The 25632-nt window shown below is 36.4% G+C and overlaps 1 protein-coding gene across 1 annotated transcript; it reads right to left on the bottom strand.

Moving 5' to 3' along the window:
* LOC137408409 (uncharacterized) lies at nucleotides 1-25390 on the bottom strand. Its single transcript, XM_068094929.1, has 9 exons — nucleotides 25302-25390; nucleotides 22816-22943; nucleotides 15463-15586; nucleotides 10525-10674; nucleotides 10296-10435; nucleotides 8634-8787; nucleotides 5981-6108; nucleotides 2617-2782; nucleotides 1-1439 (listed from the first exon to the last, which is right to left on the bottom strand). Exons 2-9 carry the CDS (start codon nucleotides 22936-22938, stop codon nucleotides 1267-1269), a joined length of 1158 nt encoding a protein of 385 aa, XP_067951030.1. The 5' UTR covers nucleotides 22939-22943; nucleotides 25302-25390; the 3' UTR covers nucleotides 1-1266.
* Between the last annotated feature and the right edge of the window lie 242 nt (nucleotides 25391-25632).

Genomic DNA, 25632 nt, shown 5'->3' with positions numbered 1-25632 from the left:
ATGTGAAACAATCATATATTATAATGCTTTATGTACATAAAAGATACAACGATTCTAAAACCAAACCCTAAGCATAACTATGCGTGTAAGGAAACCATCAACACCGTAGAAGGAAGCAGATATAAATTCTTCAAATATCAAGCATGGATTGTCCAGTACACAAAGATATAAAGCTTTCACATGAAGACACAAAGTAGCTCATACACAGTTTTTTCTATGACGGCACATGTCTCTAGCGTATCACCGACTGCGGCTGACGAAGATTGTCTCAAAATATTATGAAGGATAGGTAAAACTCAAACTATGCGGTAAGCAGCATCCTACACAGCCAAATCTTTAAGTCTTACGATTATAAAATCAACTTGGGAAGTGCGTACAGTGATGGTGTGGTTAATACGAATAGGCAATGCACTAAAATAAAGTTTTCAATAGCATGAGACAGGAAATAACTTATTGCACCTTCTGCGCATAAGAAAACTCGCAAAAGCCGGTAGTTCTATGCAGTTTAGTAGCTTATCAAGGCCAGCTTTAAAACAAGTGCATAAAATACGAGATACGCATCGAGTGCTACATTGAAGCAGATCGTATGAGTCATTACAAAGGCCAGATATGCACATTTGTTTTACATTGGAGATGAATGGTGCATGCAAAATATGGAGGTGAAGCGATGAGCACGCTATTAAAATCCGCTGATTTGTGGCAGATAGCCAGTAAGATCCAGATGATACTTCCGAAACAATAAAAAATAACTTTGTAATGACACAAAAACAATTATTCAAAAAATCTTTTGTTATTTGCTGTGAGGACGTAGCAGGAAGTACATTTCAATACAAAACTCCAAAGGCAACAACAGGCCACCAATCAGACGAGCTGATATCACTTGAAGCAACAATCAGATGCCTTCATAACGCTTGAACAAAACAATGGCACAAAAACATGAGGACATAATAACCAAAAGCGTGCATGCAATGAACAACACAACACCCACGAAAATAGCTCTAAATAGTCCCATTACTCAAATGTGAAATAAGGTTTACTGCGCTTACCTTAGCCAATATTACGATAGAGCTAAAGACCCAGCAGTTATACAAAAAATGGAGTATTTATAAATTTGATAATGACTAGAAAAGATAAATATTACACGTATTGTAATTCCACGGCAAATACTGAATTGAGAAACATCCATAAGGGAATAAAAACACTGGCGAAGCACTGTTTGCAATGCTGCCTGCCTGACAGCAGACCTCATTCTCATAGTACGAGTGACTAGCTAAGGTTGTCGGCTGAACTGTCATGGCGCGTCTTCCTCAAGCCCTCAGACGATTCTGACTGATGTGCCGAATTGGCTGTACTAGCGATGGCTGCTGTCTTATGGAAGTCTATGGTTGTGTACTGTGTATTGTTGGGCACTGACGAGGTTAGAGGGGATGCGCCTTTGCCTGAAATACACAAGGTTACCACAATACGTTCTCCCGTTAGAGGCTGCAGCAATGAAATAGAGTGCTTATATGAAAAACAACAATTGTAAATTGTGCTCTCTAATCTCCATGTGAGTTTAGCTAAAACGCATATGTAGTTTGCATAAGTGCAAACTATGTTGAGGACTTATTGAGGACTTATGGGTGCAAAGCACCCATAAGTCCTCAACAATGCTAGTCAGCACCCATAACCCTCAACTTGCACTTTAAATGTTAGGGAAATTCATGACATTGTTACTAAATACCTTTTAGTAAAACTATGTACAAGTTCTGTGACAAATTGTAAATATTACTAACACTTGTACCACAGATGTCAATGCTACGAAAGAGCAGACAACTCCATGAATTTTATTTTACTGATCACTCTCAACCACTAGTCTAAACATAAAAATAAAATTCTTGGTGTCAATTGTGTCGTGAACAGCTCAATAACTCTGTGTTATGCACATTTTTCGTACGATGTAAACTATTTTAAGCTTTCCAATGCTCACACTTTCAAATTCTTATTCCAAATTCTCTGCATGATGCGATCAGGAGGGGATCATCTATCAAGTATATTGATACAAGTGCGCACCTAATTTTATCGACAAAAATAAAAAATAACAGCAATTACAATAAAAATGTATTGAAACTCAATGAAATGGTTGAAAGATTGGAGCTCATTGTTTTTTAAAATGAACACTGATGAGAATGACACTTCCTACGACCTACACTTCCTACGACATACACTTCCTACGACCTACACTTCCTACAACCTACACTTCCTACGACCTACATTTCCTACGACCTACACTTCCTACGACCTACACTAATACTTCCTATGACCTACACTAATACTTCCTATGACCTACACTAATACTTCTTATGACCTACACTAATACCTCCTATGACCTACACTAATACTTCCTATGACCTACACCTAGCATGCAGCAATGAAATAGATTGCTGATATGAGCAAAACAGAAATACTAAATTGTGCTCTCTAATCTATATGTGAGTTTTGTTGACATGTGACAACTGATAAATTGCCAACTCCAAAAGAAACAGAAATCTTTACATAGATCTATAGAGGATCTATGTTCACATAGATACTAGAAGCTGCCAAAAGCGAGCCTACTGCCACAAGTAATAGACATACGGCCATTGTTGCCATTCTGCACATTCATGTATCCAACAGAAACAGAGTCAGCTCTGCCTCCAGCCAGATCAACAGAGAGAGGGTTGATGGTTTCTGGAAGGAAAGCGTCATCGTCCTCATCAGAACTGTGCTGTAGGTTTATGTATTGAAGAGTTGGTTTGTCAGCCTGTGGAAACACGCATTAGGGAACAGTAGACTAAAGACTGAATGCAAGATGATTAGCCACTCATGTCGACTACAGACCAACACTGGAGTCCAATGCAGAATATCAAGTCAGCCATATTTACTGTCAATGCTAGTCATAAAACAAATATATACATGCACTTCTGTCAGGCCGAGAACTACAATATTTGAAGGCTAATAAAGGCATATCTGCATAGGACGCATCACGATTTCAGCTGGACAGATGTTAACCGTAAAACAGATAAGTTTAATTCAGGTATGTTATGACGGTAACTGAATACAGTGTGAGACAAAGTAGTTTATACACATGATCGGTAATGTATGCTTTTTTCGGCTTTGAATTTGAATAACTTCCCAGTTTTTTTACGGATATATCCCAAAACCACATATATATGCTATATATAGGCTATATATATATATATGCTATATATAGGCTATATATAGGCTATATATAGGCTATATATATATATATATATATATATATATATATATATATATATATATATATGTTCTGATGACTTATACTGTTAACAATCTGATAAGGGAGTTCTCATTCAAAAGGAGTATATCTACAAGTGTTACAAATTGTTCAATTTTAATAAAAAAAACAACCTATGATTGTAACTCCCGAATGTTTTTTCTTTCTAGATGTTTCAACAACTCATTGCAATATGGAGGCCCTAAAAATGGTCGTTGAGGTCAGAAAATTAGTCTCAGTATTTGGAGGACTAATTCTCCAGTAAGTGACTTTACCAATCGTTTTAAAATTGAGGGATAATTAAAACTGCTCACTAAATAGAGAGATATAATTTTTCTTTGAAACAAGAGTCCTCAAGGCGCACACACACTAAACGATTTTAGAACGGGTGTATCATGAGTAGTGCGAAAATATCACTGGCGTGTGCCCCAACACACTTGGGCAATTTAGCAGCAACACGGGTATGCCAGGTATACAGGTTGCTGGCCATTGTTATTTGCTGGCCATTTGCTGGTAAGGCAGATTTGATCTCAGACCCTACCGCTCACCGTATACATTAGGCCAAAGAGATTGAGTAGCAAGTTAGCCGATATAAATCGTTATATGAGATCAAATACCCACCAGCTTTGCGTGCTAAGCAGGGTGATTGAGAAAGTAAGTGATTGCCATTAGTTGGCTTACTAAAATTTTTCATTGGCAATCTGCCAGGCTAACAGCAAGCGGCAGGCAACTCATTACTTCTCAATATTTATAAGCTGATTTTTAATACCCGGGCAACAGCTAGTAAATCAATATAAGTAAGAAAGGTGCCCTCTAGACAAAGACTTATGACATGATTGTATTTTTCGGTTTCGAAGAATGAAAAATATCAGTTATCAAGTTTGTTCAGATTAGAGTCATGCTTTTGCAATCAACTGATCTCCTAAACACTAAACATTGCTGATATGAGCAGCATGATGGGTGGAAATATATTTGCATATATATATGTATATATATATGTGTGTATATAAATCTAATATATATATATATACATATAAATGTGTAATATATAACTCTCAATGTTTGTCTGCCCTTCAGCATGTCCAGCTACAGCTATTAAAATTTTGTAATTAAAATCTTTCATCGCGCTGGATTTGAACCCCCGAAGATTGTAACTGCATGTTTGTAACCCAATTATCGAACCAAGAGTCTACGAAGGCTATTGCGATTCATAGCTCTTACTATATACTATATTCACCCTTGTCACGATTGCACGCGCTAAATGACGTATTAATTGAACTCTATAAAACACGATGCTTTTTTGACCTTGCCGTACTAGGGCTAATTAGTTTTCCACAAAACGATATCAACAATAAATTTTCTCGAAATTGAATATTGGCGATTGTATCTCAGTTCGCCATCATCAATTATAATAAAAACGAGTTCGCAAACAAGCGTTAAAATTGTGGTTAAAAGTTTACCAAAATGCATACTAAAACTTCTTTCAAGTATGTCTTTTAGTAAGCTAAATTTATATAATTTAGATTCAGCATTTATGTTACACGTCTGTCTTGAAGGTGAGAACTCGGCACATGGCACATTGTAATGTTAAATTTTCTTGCAGATCATAACCACAAAATGCACTAAAGTTATAGTAGGTAATTATAGTTACTAAAGTTAACATATTGTTTTGTTAATATTTTTTATGACGACGAATTTTACCAGGAAGTGATTGCATTGGATAATTACTATGGGTTTCTTTACCACTCTATACCTCTATACGATATTTTTACCTTATGATGGAAACACTGAAACGAACCAAAATCATATAATCGTATACCAAATAACTTTTCATTGTAATCGTAGCAAAACAGACTATATCTAGCCATTACTTGCTAATGATTTCACATTTACATTTGAACACCTTTACATTTTTATTTTTCCTCCTAATTTATTTCAACAAAGCACTGCTTTCATAATATGAAATTTAAAAGTTACAGTTGTTTGAAAACCTTTACAATTGTTTTCTTTTTCTCCTTAATTCATTTGAACTGCACAAAAAACACTTTTCCCGTGATATGAAGTTTAAAAGTTAGAATGGTAAATGTTAAATACAAATCAATTTTCTGACCAAAGACTTTTTATTACCCGGGCAACGCCGGGTAGCACAACTAGTACTGCTGCACGATAAAACGATATTGCACGATAGGTGTCGATTTTATGTGGGACGATATCGTTTTGGGGCGTTTAAGTCGATTCTGTAATCGGGTATATCAACGTTTTCGATATCATGTCAAGACGATAAATTTCTGTGTTTAATTGGCAAAACCAACATCGATTATCGCCGGCTTTCGTGACTCAATATCGGCACAGCACTAGTTCCTGAAAACTTATTTACGAGCCCGCGAATTTCCTTTATCTCTGAGAATCCTCTAGAAACGAACCGGCTAGAAAGAACGAGTGTAAAGTTAGAGAGAAAAGACAACTCCTAATTTTTGTATTTGGCCACGATTATCGACCTTGTATTTATGCTTTTTGTGAAGCAGCACAATAATCTATATCGAGAGAGCATAACTCCAAGGTTTCGATACTGAACAATATCGATAGCTCACAGGCCAATATATCGTTTTGGCATGTGGTGTAATATCACATAGCACTAACAACTAGTGTATATATATAGGGTACCTTCACAAAATTAGCACAGGTTGGGGAGGGAAAACATACCTGGAGACCTGCCTTGGATTTTCGAGCTGTCTGAGGGAAGTCGATAGCATTACTTTGGGGCAAGTCGAGATCAGCGTAGTTAAGCTCTCTGGTAGCAGCACCAGGCTTGCCATTAGCTGAACTTTTCACTGTAAGATTAGGAGATAAAAATGAAACCAAAACCATCCCTAATCCAAAACCATCATTAGCGTAAAATAATGAAATGAATAACCTTTTCTCTGAAGTTCTACCTTCTCTACAAGAAGGCAGAAACCCAAGAATCAATTTTGAATACATGGATATTCAATTTGAAATTTATTAAAATCTAGAGCTGCCATTTCTTAGTTTCTTATTCATATTTATGAGGTTGCTTGTGTCTGCTCTTAATTTTACTTTTACTCTTTCACTACACAACTTTTTGCTTGTATACTTAATATTTCTTTGTAAAAGAGTTTCTGTCATGGAGCTTTTAACTAAAGTTTTAGGAACCACAAGAAAGTTCTGCAAAAGAATCAATGCACTTGTCAAACAAAAGCCATGTTCAATATTTGTTTACGTTAGCGAAACCGGTAAAAAAGAAAAACGCTATCGATTTTGCAGTCTGACGAAAATGCAGACCTCACTCTTTAATATAGAAATATAATTATCAGAAATTTTCGAGGCCAAATGTTGAAGAACTTCACTAGCAGAAATAGTTGCTGTTTCTAATGTTTATTTTAATCTTAAACTGGAAGTAAAAACAATTGGAAACCACGATATTATCTGTGAATTCTGGGTAAACAAAAAACTGACTAGTTTTTTTGCCAAAATGATATATGCCTATATCGATATCCTAGCCATAAAAATAACCAAAAATAATCAGCAATATCCTAAACTTATTGTAGCAAATTTTTTGGGTATATCTGTTAACTCCTTGATCCATGATCAATGGTTTGGTATAGATAGATACTGATCGAATTGGTATCAATTTGGTTTAGAGCCGTTATAAAGGCCTTCATAGCAAAAGAGTTAATCTCACAGTTTACGTGATATTCTTAGGCTTGTTGATGAGACCTTTACACAAAAACTGGCCAAGGATGCCAAAACAAAGAAATAGAATGAGGCGGTAAAGAAAAAAATTTCCTCACAATAAAAAGTAGTATACTCCTTCAGCCCATCTTTTGGATCAGACTAGACCAAAAACCAGCAAAGCAAACCAAAGTTTACCACCACACCTCATCGGCAAGATATTACTCAATTATAATACAATATAACCAATTAGATTACTGAAAAACCTTTAATTGAATGCCATAGCATTCTATTTTTCAACCCTTCCTCTATAGTGGCAGTCAATTGGAGGTGGCGTTCAAATAGAGGCTGGCGTTGTACTTTTCAAATGGCTCGTCAGAATTTTCGGAAGACAAATTTAGTTCTTTTACGGGTGAAGCGAATGTCGCCTCTATTTAGCTCTCTTCTTCCGGTAGAACGATATTAAACCTTTCAGATTTGATAAATCTGTTAACTTACCTCTATCTTGTCAAAAATTTCTTAATAAATATGCATTGAGAAACCGAAAAATATTTCAACCAGTTGATATCTATTGCTTGCTATTAACCTGCGATGGTATTATAGCCTGTTTCCTTTGCAATTTGTTGAAGCTTTCAATTTGTATTTCCGTCTAAGTTTGAAGCCGTATCTCTATTTTATATTCACATATTTAATATCTATATTTACCAATATTGCATAAAAGCTCATTACACTCATTAATACAATGTATGTTTGCTACAGTTTGCAGCCAAAACTAGCTTTATATGTGCAATAGAAGAGGAGTTAGGAGCGCCGATCAATTGTAAGATCAGATTACCACAATGATGCTAACAAATAATAGGCTATAAGTCAGTAAATTTATAAGTTATACAACAATCATCTATCAAATGCTACAAATATATATTCATTAACAAGTGACATGAATGAATCATACTTATATTACTTATATACACTTATATTACTTGCAGAGACAAAAGTTAACGTTTTAAAAACAAAACTATTTGCATCGTTTGCTCGGATAGCTGATTGTTGCTTTCGATGGAACAATCATTTTCCGGTTGTCCAATACCTTTCACAATGTCTTCTGACCTCAACTCTTCTTCGGCACTGCTGAACTAGTCGATATTAGCGACCAAACAATTTTTTGGCAGAGCAAAACTTTTACGCGTTGCATTTAGCACAAATGCAACGCGTAAAATTTTTGCTCGCTAAATGTAACCTTGGTACAATCGTGAATGTAAACCATTGTTAAATACACGTACTTCGAAGCATCAAGACCGCGCTAAACAAGTCACTGATATTAGCCTGAGACAGATATTAATTACTTCTATGGAGTTGAGTTCAAAATTTTAACGAAAAAAAAGAGATTTGGAGTTGGACGAGAGAATTAATTGCTATTGATGTAAAGTTGTAAACGATTCCTTGTTAATGATTTTGTTGACACTATTTTTACTGATCAATTGAAATGGGTTTGTAAAGATCAAGGATTGTAAAGTGGCGGGCAAATGGAGAAGGCTTTCGATTAAAGAATGGCGCTCTATTTTTCAATCCTCTCAGGTAGGCAGTCAAATAAAGGTTTTATGGTATTCACAGTTCCTGCTGCAACAGTGGAAGTACTAAAGGAAACTAGAGCATAAATTGCATATACCTTTTGGGGCAGCATTTTGTCTTGATTCTGTACCGGTATCAGCTGATGTTGTGTTTATGTAATCTGAATCAGGATTTCCCTGTCCAGCTGCCATGCAGTTTATATAAGTCTGTCCATTCTTATGGCCGGTTATTGCATCACCATTGGCATAAGTCTAGACAGTAAAAGAAGAAAGTAAAAATAGTGACATCTAACTCTCTGTCAGTTTGCCAGAGGTAAATGAAAAGATCGGCTATTGTAGATTAGACTGAAGTGGAAACACGGTCAAAGGAAAAGATTGAAAAAGGTGAAACTGATACCACATTTAATCATCATTTCAATTGTAAACAGCATGTTTTCCAAAGCATGTTTTCAAACCACAAATTTTGCCAAATGTGTAGTTTGCGCACAGAAGTTTCATTGACAAATGCACAGCAAAATTTTTGACTGGTTAATTTAAATATAATCAAATCTCTGATTGGTTAATTCAAACAGTAGAAAGTTTCATCTGAGAATTAAACCATAACTGTCAAGTACAACTTTTATCGTACTTTTTGAGTAAATCAGCCACGCTGATTCCGATTTTGTACTCAAAATAATGATTGGTCCACTAACCTTCAAAGTCATTTAGGCTCTTTTAAAGCGTTTCAATATCCGTTTCGAAAACAACACAATCGGCATTACAAGCTCCGCCCATAAATATGTGACGAAACCTAGCTTTTTCAGGAACGGAAGTTAGAAATGTTTAGTCCGATTTAGAATAATAGAGATGGGTGTCTTAAAACCCATTATTATCTAAATCCAGCCTGTAAAAAGATCTCCGTCTTTTATGAAAGGTATATAAACTATTTAAAATTGCTCATAGCTTGTTACATGATGTTTAAATAGGCTGAACGCCGAGAGAAATGAGCTCAAAAAGCGCGATTTTATCACAAGCTAGCGTTATTATCGCGCTTTTTAAAATATGCAATGTTAAATAGCTTATCTATTTTCCAGAAAAGACAGATTATTTTTAAGGCTGAATTTAGATATTAATGGATTTTAAAACACCTATCTCTATTATTCTAAATCGGTCTAAACATCCCTACGTAACTTCTGATCCTAAAAAGCTAGGTTACGACACGTATTTATGGGCGGAGCTTGTTGTGCCGATCGTGTTGTTTTCGAGACCGATATTAAAACGCTGTAAAAAAGCCTTCATTACTCTGAAAGTTATTGGACAAATCTTTATTTTGAGTACAAAATCGGAATCAGCGTGTTTGATTTACCTAGTAAATACGATAAAAGTTGTACGTGACAGTTATGGTTTAATACTCGCGATTTACATATGTAAATTAACAAGGAACAAAGATGCTAATCGGCGTTACCTAGTATACAGTTAAGGTACTGATGTCTATACAAGGACATGACCAAAGTTCTGCATTCTTAAAGCATTTGACTAAAGATTTTGACTAGTTAACCGATGTATGGACTGTTCCAATATATTTGCCAATCTATGACAACTTCAAATTGTATGAATACAGTTTTACATTTTTGGTTAGTATTTTAGAGTTGCCTGTTCGTGCAAATTTTGTTTTAGCATATATGCATCGCTCTCTTTGTTTTCTCTTATCGCTGTCATTTGCTTAGAAAATACATTCTCTCTGAAAAGCCTACACAAACTGAGACTTCATCAGCTAATACCTGGCTCATTGGAAATGGTGTCAAGTAGGGTTCCTCAACTACTGTACTGGTAGTCATCGACGCTGATATCATCACATCATCTGAGTATCTGTTTGGAGTTTGTACAGCGACAAACTCTGGTCGCCGATGAAGACTGTTAGCTAAATGCAAAAACAATTATTTAATAATTTAGTCTCAGCCTGAGATGAAGAGGAATAAACTGGATGAGAATCACGGGCAATCTACTTACTTCCCATAGATGCATTGCGATTCGAAGCAAACCGCTTCAGCTTCTCTGTGAATATGTTGTGGAGAATATCAGCCTGAGTACACTTGAAAGCAAACAGACCGGGACCCGTGCTGCATCGCCGCCCACTCTCAAACAGGAAGGTGTTGTTACCTAAGCAACAAAGAAAAAACAATTCTGAGATTTGGCAAAATTTAATGTCCAATTGTGTACTAATAGGCAGCAATGACTCGCTTTATTGCCTAAGGCATTCAATGGTTTCTTTTCTTTAAAGGTTGACTTGCAACAAAATTCACATTACAGTTATTTGGTATCAAAAGGTTCACCATGTCTTACTCTGCTGTGCTGTAGGTGCAAAATATGTGGAAATGTGATTACAAGCTCTTAAAAACTCAAAAACGAACAGTTAATCGCAGCCATCACGAAAACGCTGTAGGTGAGAATCCCTCTCCAATGCGGCCCAAATGGAATGTAGTTGAACACGATGTGCTTGGGTTCACATGTTCATGCAACCTCATTCGTCGAAATGTTTTTACAAATATACTTCAAGCGTTCAATAAAACCATGTCTATTGTCCTTACGCGTCTGCTTCATCATCATTGTAATGCTGTCACTTTGAGCACGGATATCTCAAAACCTAGCCTAAAAATTAGTTAAATTATTTAACCTTAGCTCGAAGGAGTGCATATCATCCTCTGATAAGGCCACATTTTTCATGGATACAACGCTAAAGGTGCAAACACACTAGGTGATTTTATCGCGTGCGGTATGCGGAGAGTGGAGACATCGTTGTTGTGTACCACACCAATGATATCTCCACGCTTAAACACACTTGAGCGATTCACCAGCAAACGATAATGCGAGCACGCTCATAAACTGCCAATAAAATTCCGTATCATCAGTTTCTTCGGAGTTGTTTATAAATTTAGGTCAAAATGGCGCCATCTAGACAACGACGCAAACAACTTTTGCTGTTGTTTTAGGCATATCTCACTTTCACGAAGTTTATACTACAAGACAAATTATTTTTGTATTTTCAACAGTAGTATTTTACGATTTTTATATATATAATTTAATTTATAGCAGTTTTTAATTTTTAATATAATAAATCATAATTATTTATAATTTTCAAAATGGTCAACCTGCGCAACGATTGACTCTCAAATTTTTTTGGTTTTCAACTGGGTTTCTTTGTAATCTTTGTGTGCTGTGTTGTACAGGACGTACAGGAATGGGTGTGCTCTGAATAACTCTATTAACTATTCAATGTTCATTTTGATGATGTTTCAATCGTAGCAAAATCTTGTTCCGTACGATGGTGAACAATAACACGAAAAACATTATGGGAAAAACCAACTAATCAAAATGCACCTCACGCGCGATAAAGTTCTTATAGAGAAAGTCTAGTGCTATCGCTCAGCATCAACTCGCTGGGCGATTTCCAGGGCAAATCGGTGCAAATCCAGCGCGATATCGTGCTACATATCGCAGTGTGCTTGAGCCTAGAGATTCCAAGATACTATAACTGCTTAACTTACAGAGTAGTTTTACCACAGATAATTTGGGAAACTGATTTCGTAGTACAAAGCCTTACAAATAGTTGATGCAAGCAGTTCAATACCACCTGTATCAACAGTTTGCAATACAAAATCTAATTATTTTAGTCATTGGCCAATATAACTCAACTGACCGAATGTACGGATAATAAAATAATTACCCAAGGAATTTGAGGAACTCACCTCGTAAGCTAGTCGGTCTAAATCTTTACTAAAACAATAGCTGGGTTTGGAGCCAGCTTAATAATCGTTACGTAGAATGATGAAATGTGCTAGTTAATAACCTCTAAGCTAAAGCGTGAGTATTTCAACCGATGTAATAGATGTCATCACAATCATTCATTGCTATGGTCAGTTGAACGATCAGTGTGGTGGTTTAGATCGCTAGCCTTCAGACGTGGAGGCTCGAGATCAAAACCCTCTGCAAGGACGCAGATTTCTCATCGCCAGATTTTAATCGCTCTAATTGGACACATGAATAGACAGACTGACAAACATTGAGTATGATGTATATACATACTAGCCGAATGCACGGATAATAGAATAATTACCCAAAGAATTTGAGTAACTAACCTGGAAAGCTAAATCATTACTAAAACAATACCCGCATTTTGGGCCAGCTTAATAATCGTTGCACATCAAGGTCAACAGTGCTAGTTATTAGCCTTGTGAGTAGCGCGAGTATCTTAACCAATGCTATGACTATTTGCCCAATGAATCCAATGTATTCTGTGTAGATTAATGGTTAAGTTCGCCACCTCTAGATCTGGAGGTCCTGATATCAAAACTAGTGCCATGCAGATTTTTCATTGCTAGAGTTTAATTGGCATAACTGGACACAGGGTTTGATATTGCTAGAACTTGACACATGGTGTGATAAAAAGACAAACACTCAGATCTATATATCTACTATATAAACGGCAATCGTTGTCTATCTGTCTGTCCGCTTTATAGAGTACCGTACTTTTCCGACTATTAGCCGCTACTTTTATATAAGGGCGTGTCTATTCTGTGGTTTTTTTCACCGCTAGGGCGCATTAACGGGAATCTCCGGTTTGTACATGCCTTTATTATAATACGTAACCTGCTATTCATCGTAGGGATGGACGATAAATACTGATGTGCTAATAGTATGAGTTGTCTTCTCGATATATTGAGTCACCGATAACTCCCAAATATGAGCAGTATAAATAAATTATATGGCGGTCTTTTTTTTCGATTCGATCGTACAAAGCAAACTTAATTAATATGAGTAAGTAGTAAAATTAAATTAGTAGTAAATATTAGTAGTGAATAAATAAAATTTACTACTCTTTAAATAAATTAATGAGTAGTAAATTACATCTAATTAATATTTACTGCCAACGTGTACCGGGAAGGTCATGTGAACATTTGTTTCTTGCAACCACTAGAAAAACGCTGTTCTCTATCTACTATATAAACGGCAATCGTTGTCTGTCTGTTTGATTGAGTCTGCCTTATAGAGCGGTCTTTCCTTTTATCGTCGTAAGAATTTCGGTCGTACGAAGCGAACTGAATTAATATGTGTAGTAACAGTAAATAAATTATAGAGCGGTCTTTCTTTTTCCATTCGGTCGAACGAAGCCAACCGAACTAATATGAATACTAAATATCGTAATTTCGTAATATGGACTATTAGCCGCTACTTTTCTCTGACGATTTGAGCCAAGCGGCTTATATAAAGGTGTGGCGATTCTGTTGTTTTTCTTTCACCGCTCGGGCGCATTAACCGAAATCCCCGGTTAGCACGCTTTTTAAACAGCAAATTTTCTGCCGTGTTAAAAAGCGCCTTCCTGAGTTCTGCGGCCTATACAAAGGTGTCTATACAGCTATACAAATGTACTATTTATTAAATAAAATAAATTAACGAGTAGTTATTTACATGCAATTAATATTTACTGCCAACGTGTACCGAGAAGGTCACGTAAACGTTTGTTTCTTGGAGCCACTGGAAAAACGCATTTCTCACCTACTAAATTTCCACATCAAAAAGGTAAGTGTTTCTTATACGATGTTGTATTGTATATGAATTGCCACATCTCCACTACTTAATAACGTTGGATTTGCCGCTGTTCGTGATAGTGGGTCATGTTCATTTCCTTCAGCAGCCGAGTTACTAATTTTTTTCCAGCTACGAGTAGGCCTACTGTAACTTACTATTACAGAACTTTCACGAGTACTCCGAGGGTTGCGATACGCTATTGTGAAAAGAAAGAGAGCAGCTGCTATCGACTTACTGTCACCCTGCATCAGCCATGACCAGCTATACGTCGCCTGCTCAAAAGTAGGCACACGCCGAAAACTGTTTCTTCATACGCCCGACAGAAAAACCAAAAATGTTGTCTATCCGCAAGTGTTGCGTTGAACTAAGGGAGAGAGAGAGAGAGAGAAAGGGAGAGAGAGGGGGGGAGAAAGGGAGAGAGAGGGAGAGGGGGGAGAGAGAGGGAGAGAAGGGGAGAGAGAGGGAGAGAGCGAGGAGGAGAGGGGGGGGGAAAGAGAGAGAGGGGAGAGAGAGGGGGAAGAGAGAGGGGGAGAGAGAGAGAGGGGAGAGACGGAGAGAGGGGAAAGAGGGAGAGATGGAGAGAGGGAGATGTAACTGCATATTTGGAGTTGTTTTACAGTACGAAAGCCAACTCTCAATAAACCTTATGCTGCCCGTGAATCTGTTACTGTAGGCGGGTAATGCAGCTAGTAGATAAATAAAGGAGCAGGCAATGCATGACATACTTCCATAATTGTGAAGCACTGATCTTACAAATGTAAACCAATCTCAGCATTTCAGATGTGGAGCGTTTAATTTTCTGTTTAGAGAAGGCATTGCGAATATATCAAACGATTGCATAGATTCCATAGAACGACGCGGAAACTAGACAACAACGCCTATTATGATATTAAGAGTTGTCTTCTTTTTTTTTATAAAATCGCTAGCAAAAGAGCAGACAACTGATCACATTATGTCTTATCACAGTTCATTTAACATCACTTGTCCATAACAAAATTCTAATAGTCAATCAGTTACGGTATTCTATGAACAGGGCAACAACTTCCTATTGCTTATAGACATTTGTGGTGACCTCATAGACAGGTGCTTTCAGAGTGCCTTCACATAATTCTCTGTCAAATGCATTAAACAGTATCTAATGCTGAATGGAGAGAGAGATCAGCAGTCATTGGTGCCTGCGCATATCCATAAACGATGGTTGTCTTCCCTAAGACTTTTCAACGGTATTTGAGCAAAACGGTAATAAGAAATTTTATGATACACCGACAATGCCGTTAATAATGCATACTGTTAACACGGACTAACACACAGATAATGACAAACTGGAATTTAAAAATTGAATAGATATGTAGATGTACCTACCTAGTCCATAGCGCCTCAGACACCTGTAGGACCACCTGATCGGCTCTGAATTTTTCTGGTAATGAACAAGCTCATCATCGTTTACCTCCAGTATTCCAGATTTTTCACCTTGACTTCCGAGTGACTGCAAACATGCAGCATTACATTTTATTATTCGGGCGACAAGTTACATCGTTAGAGAGATGCCAACATAATAAGGCAAACCCATTCGACAATTTTATGGACACATGAGATAAGAATGTTAAAATGACAATTCAACATTCATAGTATGCCAACAAAATGGGCAGTGGAGTACTTCCAACCGTACTTTTAATCAAGAAATTAAAAGCCCGAAGATTTCAATTAAAAAGGTCTGATTTCTGGTTTACAGAAGAACATAGAATATAAAATAAAGTTTATTAACAGTTCCTTATTTCCATTGTACCAGAAATGTCAGCAGATATTTAAAAAAGAATCCTGCCATTAAATTAGAAGTATATTGTCAACTGAACAGAAACATCTCAAGTTTGTTTACAAAGAAAGCTACGCACTAAATTTTTAAAATCCTACTTTGAATTGGTGAATGTTTCACCTAATCAAAATCTAATTTTAGAGCAGTTTTTTTCAATACTTTCCGAATTATTATTTCATAAAGTAGCGTGTAAGTGAGAAACCATCAAAAGCTCAAAACAATATCTCACACTACACATATAAGATATATGCTCTCAGGCCGCTAAGAGACGTGGTATGTACCCCAGAGAGAGTTACGCTGAAAGTTATAGGCAGTCAACATCCGAATGGCTAACGCTAGACAAGAGCTGCAAATGATAGCCTTAGTAAAACTTTGTGCCAAAATTATGGGTTGAAATCATACAAAGACTTTGTAGTTAATCATGTTGTCAGTGCTGGTGGCATAAACTTATTGCGACTTTTTTCTTATCACACTTGGCAAAGCGTGACACCCAGTTTGTCTGTGTAAGATATTAATGAGAATGCATGGATATGACAGTAACAGTTAACCGTCTTCCATTTAATTTTGAAGGGAATCCATTGATGTAGTGAAACCTTTTATGAATTTAAGGCTACATTCCTACAAATACCTGACCACAAATGTGGTGTCTTTGATGGATTTGGAATGTTCTATTATAACATAATCTCTTTGACTTCATCGCACTGAAATTATAATTGATCCACCTTACACAGCTGGTTGATGCCATTACACAAACAAAAAGGTTTTTCTTTTAAAAGCCAAGTGAGTATGACGAAGGCAGGTGGTAACTCCACCACTGTAACCTTTTGGCTACGTGTTAGCCTAGCTTGCATTAGACAGACTAACAGAAAACTGGAGGAAAGTGTATGTGAACATAGGTGAATAAGAGATGAAATATATGCAAATGTTTGGCTCTGTTAAACTTTTGCAACTTGTTAACTAATGTAAACCGGTGAAAGCGTGTAGTTATCAAATATGAACCAAGCATTAACAAGCCATTCTCTAACCCTTCCTCATCAATATCTAGATTGTGCATAAAAATAAATACATGTTATTATTATTGCAATTATTATTGCAATTATTATTGCAATACAACAGACACCAAATAAATTGACAAATCATTCTACCAGCATTTGGTCATTTATCATGATGCAGTCAAGCTTCAGTTTTCCACTAATTGCATTCAATACTGGTGAATAAAAGTTGTATACAAAAGGTGTTAGGATGCTGCAATGTCAGATTTAGCAGCTAAAGTTTGTTATTTCACCTGATAGTAAAACAGAAGGCCGTGATGGACCTGAAAGCAATGCAAGCTCAAGCATATTTGAGTTACCTAAATACTAAATGGATACTTGCTCATATGGGCTACCTGTCAAAAGCAAAAGCCAACGGAAGCATTGATATGGTTCATCTACTATTAGAAGATAACAGTAACTCATAGTTTGCAGTGTGGCTTGGAGTTATTGCTCAATAATAAACCAATTATGTGTACTAGCGTGTGCGAAACTGATGGCTTTGACAAATGACCTACCACTCACCCCAGTGAGGAAGTATGAACTCCGTTTGCATGTTAGATGACACGATGCTAGTAACAACAGCAGAACAACAAAGAATAAAGTCAAATCTTGTTATAACAAAATTTTTTATAACGATTGAATAGCCTATACAAGGACTTGAAATGGAACATGTACAAAGTTTTAGAAGATGTTATCAGAAAGTATCGATACTTTTTTAACATTTGCAATTGTTTTTGATGTTTGAGGTGATCTGTCTGCAAGGATATTTCAAGATTAAAATTGATAAAAGTTCATTGCGGTTAAAACACTCAGAACAAGCGAACTTGTGATGTCTATAGTTGTAAAGAGACTGACAGACTAGAGACACGCAGCACTGAAACTTGAAAGTAACAACAGATCTCATTTATAGCAAGAGTAGCAACTAGTGACGTCATTTTGCCTGTACTTTTTTTAATATTTGAATCACGATTAAGTTTTGCCAATTTTCATCTTTAAACATTGCGGCAGTCAGATCTCCTGAAACATTAAAAACAATCGCAAATGATAGAAAAACATTGATACTTTCTGATAAAATTTTCTAAGATTTTATGTAAGTTTATTTTTAATGGTTGTTGGCCTACTTTCAGATCTTGTAAGAATAGGAATGGCCTATTGTTAAAATAGCATTGTCGATATATCAGTCATAGCAGCTGCGGGTGACGATAGGGTAACAATGCATTCTCATCATTTATTTGTACTAGCAACAATCAAAACATTTTATGTTGTGAACAGGCTATAGTTCAGAGAAACAAGTTAATCCATGCACAAATTTCTGATTTCTGCCGTGTGCCGGATTACTAATAAAAATGATTTTTCCAAAATGCATTATTTTAAATCCGGTATAAAGACATATAAAATGAACACTACTCAATAGCGGTTAAAAACGCTCAGATCAAGCGAAAGTGTGATTATAACGTCTATAGTTGCAAAGAGACTGATAGAATAGAGACATGCAACACTTCAACTTGAATGTAATAGCTGATATCAACTATAGCAACTACAGCTGATATTAACTATAGCAACTACAGCTGATATCAGCTATAGCAACTACAGCTGATACCAACTATAGCAACTACAGCTGATATCAACTATAGCACTACAGCTGATACCAACTATAGCTACTACAGCTGATATCAACTATAGCAACTACAGCTGATATCAACTATAGCAACTACAGCTGATATCAACTATAGCAACTACAGCTGATATTAACTATAGCAACTACAGCTGATATCAACTATAGCAACTACAGCTGATACCAACTATAGCAACTACAGCTGATACCAACTATAGCAACTACAGCTGATATCAACTATAGCTACTACAGCTGATACCAACTATAGCAACTACAGCTGATATCAACTATAGCAACTACAGCTGATATCAACTATAGCAACAACAGCTGATATCAACTATAGCAACAACAGCTGATATCAACTATAGCAACTACAGCTGATATCAACTATAGCAACAACAGCTGATATCAACTATAGCAACTACAGCTGATATCAACTATAGCAACTACAGCTGATATCAACTATAGCAACTACAGCTAATATCAACTATAGCAACAACAGCTGATGTCAACTATAGCAACTCCAGCTGATATCAACTATAGCAACTACAGCTAATATCAACTATAGCAACTACAACTGATATCAACTATAGCAACTCCAGCTGATATCAACTATAGCAACTACAGCTAATATCAACTATAGCAACTACAGCTGATATCAACTATAGCAACTACAGCTGATATCAACAATAGCAACTACAGCTGATATCAACTATAGCAACTACAGCTGATATCAACTATAGCAACTACAGCTAATATCAACTATAGCAACAACAGCTGATATCAACTATAGCAACTCCAGCTGATATCAACTATAGCAACTACAGCTGATATCAACTATAGCAACTACAGCTGATATCAACTATAGCAACTACAGCTGATATCAACTATAGCAACTACAGCTGATATCAACTATAGCAACAACAGCTGATATCAACTATAGCAACAACAGCTGATATCAACTATAGCAACTACAGCTGATATCAACTATAGCAACAACAGCTGATATCAACTATAGCAACTACAGCTGATATCAACTATAGCAACTACAGCTGATATCAACTATAGCAACAATGGCAACTAGTGACATTATTTTACACACTTCTCTTCTGAGCATCTCAACAGCAACCAAGTTTCATCAATTTTAATCTTGAAACATCCTGACAGTCAGATCTCCTCAAACATTAAAAAATGACAGAAAGATACCAATACGTTCTGATAAAATCTACTCAAAATTTGTCTAAGTTCACTTTTAAAGCACATAGATTACATAATTTTTTTATTATATATTTCAATACATCCGAGTCTTGGCTTTCGAATGAGCCTATATTCAATACACATAGAATAATAGAACTATGAAAAACGGAGTGTCAAAAGTACGTCCTGCAAAAAAACACTTGGTTCAGGTACTCAAAATGTAGCGTCATAATTCTCATTTAGCCTTAGGTCGTCGATCCCTTTCACTGCCATTGAGGCTGCGTTTTTCTGTGACAATCAGTGCTATTAAACCCGGAGAGCGCTAATAACAAACTAAGACTCTAGATAATCAACAATCAGTGTCTGAAGTGGAGAGAGATTCTTGGGGGTATTCTCTGTCATGCCAGGAGGGTAGTGCCAGGGCCAACGGCCCTGCTCGCCGCTTACAGGGTGAGTCTGAAAAGGGCGCTGCACCCTCTCAGTAGAGGGGGTCCGGGGGTACTCCCCAGCGAAATTCTTTTAGCCTGAATGCCCCTAAATTATGCTGTTTTACATAACTTAAAACCTTGTGTTGTGTTCAGTAAGAAATTAAAAGTGGGCTTAGTTGCACAACCTGTGTGCTCTATGACTATGGAGACTCCAGGTTATGATGTGAGCGAGTCAAAAAATGCTATGGACAGTCCACACAGACCCCAGACACAAAACAGTCCCATCTCCAAGCCACCATGAATATTATTATATGATAAGCTCAGTCAATCACTATTTTTTTAAATACAGACTCTAAATTCATGACAGTCACTAATTCTTACTCACCTTTAAAGAATTTATCTATTGGCCCATGCTGATTCATCATGAATTGAAAGAAATGAAGAAACTAGTATAATAAGCAAGAATATATTCAAAACTACCATCCAAAACACAAGAGAAGAATCCAAGCAATGATTAATCTTAAGCTATTCGAGGGTTCCACAGGGCAGCCGACACAGGGTCCCGTCGATTGTGTTGGTTGATAGAAAACTGATCGGTTCTCAGGTTTTTAACAAAACAATCTAGTTGATCCGCTATAATAGCAAAAAATTGTCTGAAGAAATTAAAGATTAGTAGCGGGATTCTCTCGTCCCAAAAACGTGCACTGTTTTCGGTGTAATGAACTAATGAATCGAGCTAATATACGTTCGGAAAGAAAGGAAAAAAACGTGTGAATATTTCAATTCCTTCCGGTTTTACCGCATTTAATAAGATATGAGCAACCTTATAAGAGGGGGTACGCGTCCTAGAGAGTATCCCCACTAATTCTTCGTAGGGGCACGCCGTACCCCTGCGTACCCCCCATTTCGAACACTGTCAACAATGCCCGCGATCAAGCTAACGCCCGACCAATACAAACAAATGTTCTGGGTTAATTAAATGTACCGTCGTTGATAAAGGTAATGAAATCACATCGATTAAATTATGACCTGCGGTTGCGTGGCCCTAGGACTAAATGTCAATCGCACTTTCGCGAGATCACGCAATGCTTGAAATTAATTAGTCTCAGTCGGCACCCTTAACATCGCATTAAAAGTAAAGAGCTAGTGCATAATATCATCGGGAAAATATAGTATGGTTCTTGGAGTCTGAGGTACTTATTATAGAAATAATATGTACATGAAGAACTAATGACACTGATTTCTTTGTCATCTTCATTCCTTCTCTGGAGTTGTCCTACCTTCGCCTGCCTCTAGCGTCATTATCGTCACTTTCGTAGTTGATAAATAAGCGGTAAGAGCACACAACAACGAATATGAGAATTGTGACGTCACAATTTGAGACTGCCAGTAAACTTTTTCGCGGTAGAGCTCTGGGGAAATCCTATAAACACCAACCAATGTCTGTCTCACCATGGCAAACAATAGCTCATTCGAAAGCCAAGAGTCTGATGTATTGAAATATACAATGAAAAAATTATGTAATTTATGTGCTTTAAAGCACCCAAGTCTTAGGCGCCGCTCTGAAAGAGTAATAAGAGACAAAGTACTAGCACAAATAAAGAAAACAAAGGGTTCACAAACTGGTATACCGAACAACACTAACAACAACAGGTTGTGGTTGTTCTTCAGTATACCCGTTCTACCCAAGCACCACGTGAAAACAACTACTTAAAAGTGTCTTCATGCATGGAGCACAAAATAAAAAAAGAAAATGTCATTTTACCGAATTGTCAATGAGTTGGTAGTTCGGAGTCACCCTTGTTGTAGCAGAGTAGAATGCTTCAGATTAGCCTTTTGTCTTGTAAGTGATCAATAGCTCTTGTTTTGCTTATGGTTTTACTTAAGGTTTTACCAAATGACAGGCGGCATCTTTTGACTACTTTAAACATATCCCTTGTCGTTGTTACGCCATAATTATAGCTGATACAATATCACTAACTCAATCGTGCAGTGAATACCAGCAAAACTTGAGTCATCAATCGCTCAGCCAATGCTGAACTGCTGACTGAGATAGGGGTTTATCCCCACCTCCCAATACCCGTCTATTCTGATACCTTTTCCTTTTTCAAATGATCCATGATAATTGGTGCAACCAGTGACAGTTTTGGTCGCACCTGGTGTGTGCCAACCTCCCCCTTCACTAGAATAGTTCTTGCAATGACCGTTATGCAACGCACTCTATGGGCCTCATGAAAAATTATTTGTTGATGATAGGCCAACTTTTATTATGTACTTGTAACGTAAATGGCCTAATTTTTAGAAGACTTTTTGAAGAATAAATAACTTCTATTTTTCAAACACTTATTATTTTAAGCTGCTTTACCCCATTTCAGAGTGACTCAATTTCTAGTATAAGCTGTGTTATTGGTGTGCTTTCTTGCACTGCATTTTGGATTTTATTTTAAAACCTGTTCACTGATAGCAAGCAAGCAATAATGACGAACTTGTAGAAAAAATTACAAACACTGCTAATGCAATTGAGTTAGTTGCCACTACTACAAATTCATGCAATATATTAGTGGACATTGCCTTCTACCAGAATCTATGAGGGATCAAACCTAATAAAGAAAAAAACATTGCACCTACTTCAGATGAGAGTAAAGCGTCTGTGGCGACCTTGAATCTGTTTATGTTGTTCTCAGCAATTCCACCAGGCAATATCTCATCATGCGATAACCCACAGATTAATTTTTTCAGCCAGTCTAACATCACTCCTAAGAAAACAGAAGATGAGTGAAAATAGCGACATTGCGCATTCTAAATGCACGGTCGTCATTAATAACCAATCGGCATAGTATTTGTTAAACCTTTAAATATGGCACTCTAGAAAACATAAAAAAAACATCTTTAAAGAATAGAGAAAGCATAATATTTTTATGCTTTATTATTTATCTTGAGGTGTTGACTGATGTTCTAAAAAAAGAATCAAGGAGATTTACCAACCAGAAGCTGAGATATAGCCAGCCAAACACAGGTCTACCAAAAAACATAAGTGTTTTGGTAGTCATCAATATGTGACGTATGAAATCGACTTGTGTGCCATTGGTCAATTAAGCCAACTAATGCGCTCTCCTATAACAATCACGGCGTTTTAATTGGTTTAATCCCTGGAAGTATAGAACAATCAAATTGGGCCTAACAATCATTGCTCTGAGAATTCCGAACCAGTCCCTCTGACGTGTAGATTAGTTTTAGAATAAAATAATTACACGCATCTATTATTTCGCAACATTCTGCTATCGCTTTCTACAAATTATATCAGTTACATCATTTATTCTATATGCAGTTATATTATTATTTTGTATAATATGCATTATGATTATTATATTAATCATAAAAAATAATCATAGATAAGATAATAGATCAATAGAAAAATCAAATCAAAAGTTATCGTTTTCTTTTCTTACAGCAAGAGCAGCACGGTCAAGTTATTCTTTTTAAGATTATGGCTGTAGTGAACTTACAGTCTGTTAATAGTGACGATAATCATGAAAATCAACTAAATGCTGCAGTAGATACACAATAGAAAAATGATGAATGAACAAAAATTCACATTCTCATTTCTTATTCTAAACGAACTGCTATCGCGGATGTTGCATATAGACTATACACGCGCCGTTCGTTGAACAGAGGATCTTCGGAGCATATCCGTGGAGATCGAGTTAAAATTTGAAGCACAATAGTCAAAATCTGCTCTTCTGTTTTGAAAAATCACGGCGAGGGGTTGTGGGCAAATGCCTTTACCACATAATGTTTGCTTGATTTTCCTGAGAAACCAGAGCTAGTCTGTAAATTATTTACTATCGCGAGAAGCGTTTCACATCTCGTAGCCAAAACAATCATTATACGTAACGGTGGTAAGGGTGCACAACTCCGGCACATGAACATTAAGTCGATTTTATACGTCACAGTTTTCGGGATTTTCGAAGGGTTTTCCTCTGATTCTTTATTAGGTAGACCTGTGTTTGGCTGGCTATATCTCAGCTTCTAGTAGGTCAATCTCCTTGATTCTTTTTTTAGAACATCAGTCAACACCTCAAGATAACTAATAAAGCATAATAATATTATGCTTTCTCTATTCTTTAAAGACAGTGCTCCAGAAGAAATAAACAACAAATATTTGAACATCATACACTCTCAAATTACCATATGCAAAACTAGTTTGCTTGTTGGTTATAACTGGTTAGCTTTGTTTAAAAGCAAGTGATAAACAATTATCTAATGCTACTACTGAAAATTTCAAAGAAGAGTAAATGCTGTTTATTGTTTTTACGATTCTATTTGATAACTAGAACAATTATTTTCAATTGTAGTAGTTCAATCAACGAAGCAATTGTACACAATACAACAAATTTTGGTCGGCGACCATATCCCATCTCGCTCTCACCACCCTTTATTGTTTCTAAATTTCCAAAACTATAACAATTTTGGAGGCCTGTAATTGTAACATCCGCTACTTGGAAATGGTTCAAAACCAAGCAACACGATTCATAGCCAATCTTAAAGTAGAGATAGTGTCAGCAACACCCATGAAAAGCTAGGTTTACAATCGCTTGAATCCAGAAGAATAAATCAGAGAGCAGCTTTACTGATGAAGATTCTATCACATGAAAGTAGGCATAATGTGCTAGCTTCTGCTTATGATGAGATTACTACTGACAGAAAGGATACTGCCATAATCACACGTGCTGCTGCCCGGGGTGAACCAACATCAATATATGCCGTGACTCGCCTCTTTCATAACAGTTTCTTACCCAAAACCATTAGAGACTTAAGACTTAAATCTCAGACTGAAACATAACTCAGCCTAATGCTGGAATCCAGGTAAACCATAGTATTAACCAAATTCTTACTTCTGAGGCACTTTCTCAAGGCCCCTGAGGCTAATTACAAGTGTACTATTACTATCGAGTAAGTATCGAGTAAGTATGATACAAATCATGTATTAAAATACTGTTAAAAATGAGTAGCCTAGTGAAAATATATCCGTCCACTTCATTGTCAACTTTAAACAATTTAGATATATTGATATCTTTGAAAGAATTGGTATCATATTTCTATACTTCTCAAACCTTAATACTATCTTTCCTAACGATAACGAGAGCTTGGATGATACCCAGCTTTACATATTGTTGAAGCTCAACAGTAATAATGCTAAACGGATATAGCCTTAAATAAAATAAAAATATATCTAAATTGCTGCAAACAATTTTACGCAGAAAAACAGAAACAAAAATTTTTGTTTGTTTTTAATAGTTGATTTAGTTTTAAAACTTAAGAAGCACAAAAAAAACACTCTTTTTGTGATTTAGTCTATACGTACGATTGTACTGAGTTTCTAGTGAATTGAATACCTATATATGAAGACGCATAGAATTAACGTCGAATTTTTTGCTATAGACT

The sequence above is a fragment of the Watersipora subatra genome, chromosome 11 (genome assembly GCF_963576615.1).
Source record: "Watersipora subatra chromosome 11, tzWatSuba1.1, whole genome shotgun sequence".
In the NCBI taxonomy this organism is placed as follows: domain Eukaryota; kingdom Metazoa; phylum Bryozoa; class Gymnolaemata; order Cheilostomatida; family Watersiporidae; genus Watersipora; species Watersipora subatra.
The sequence above is the reverse complement of the archived record's forward strand: the minus strand, read 5'-3'. Positions and strand labels throughout refer to the sequence as shown.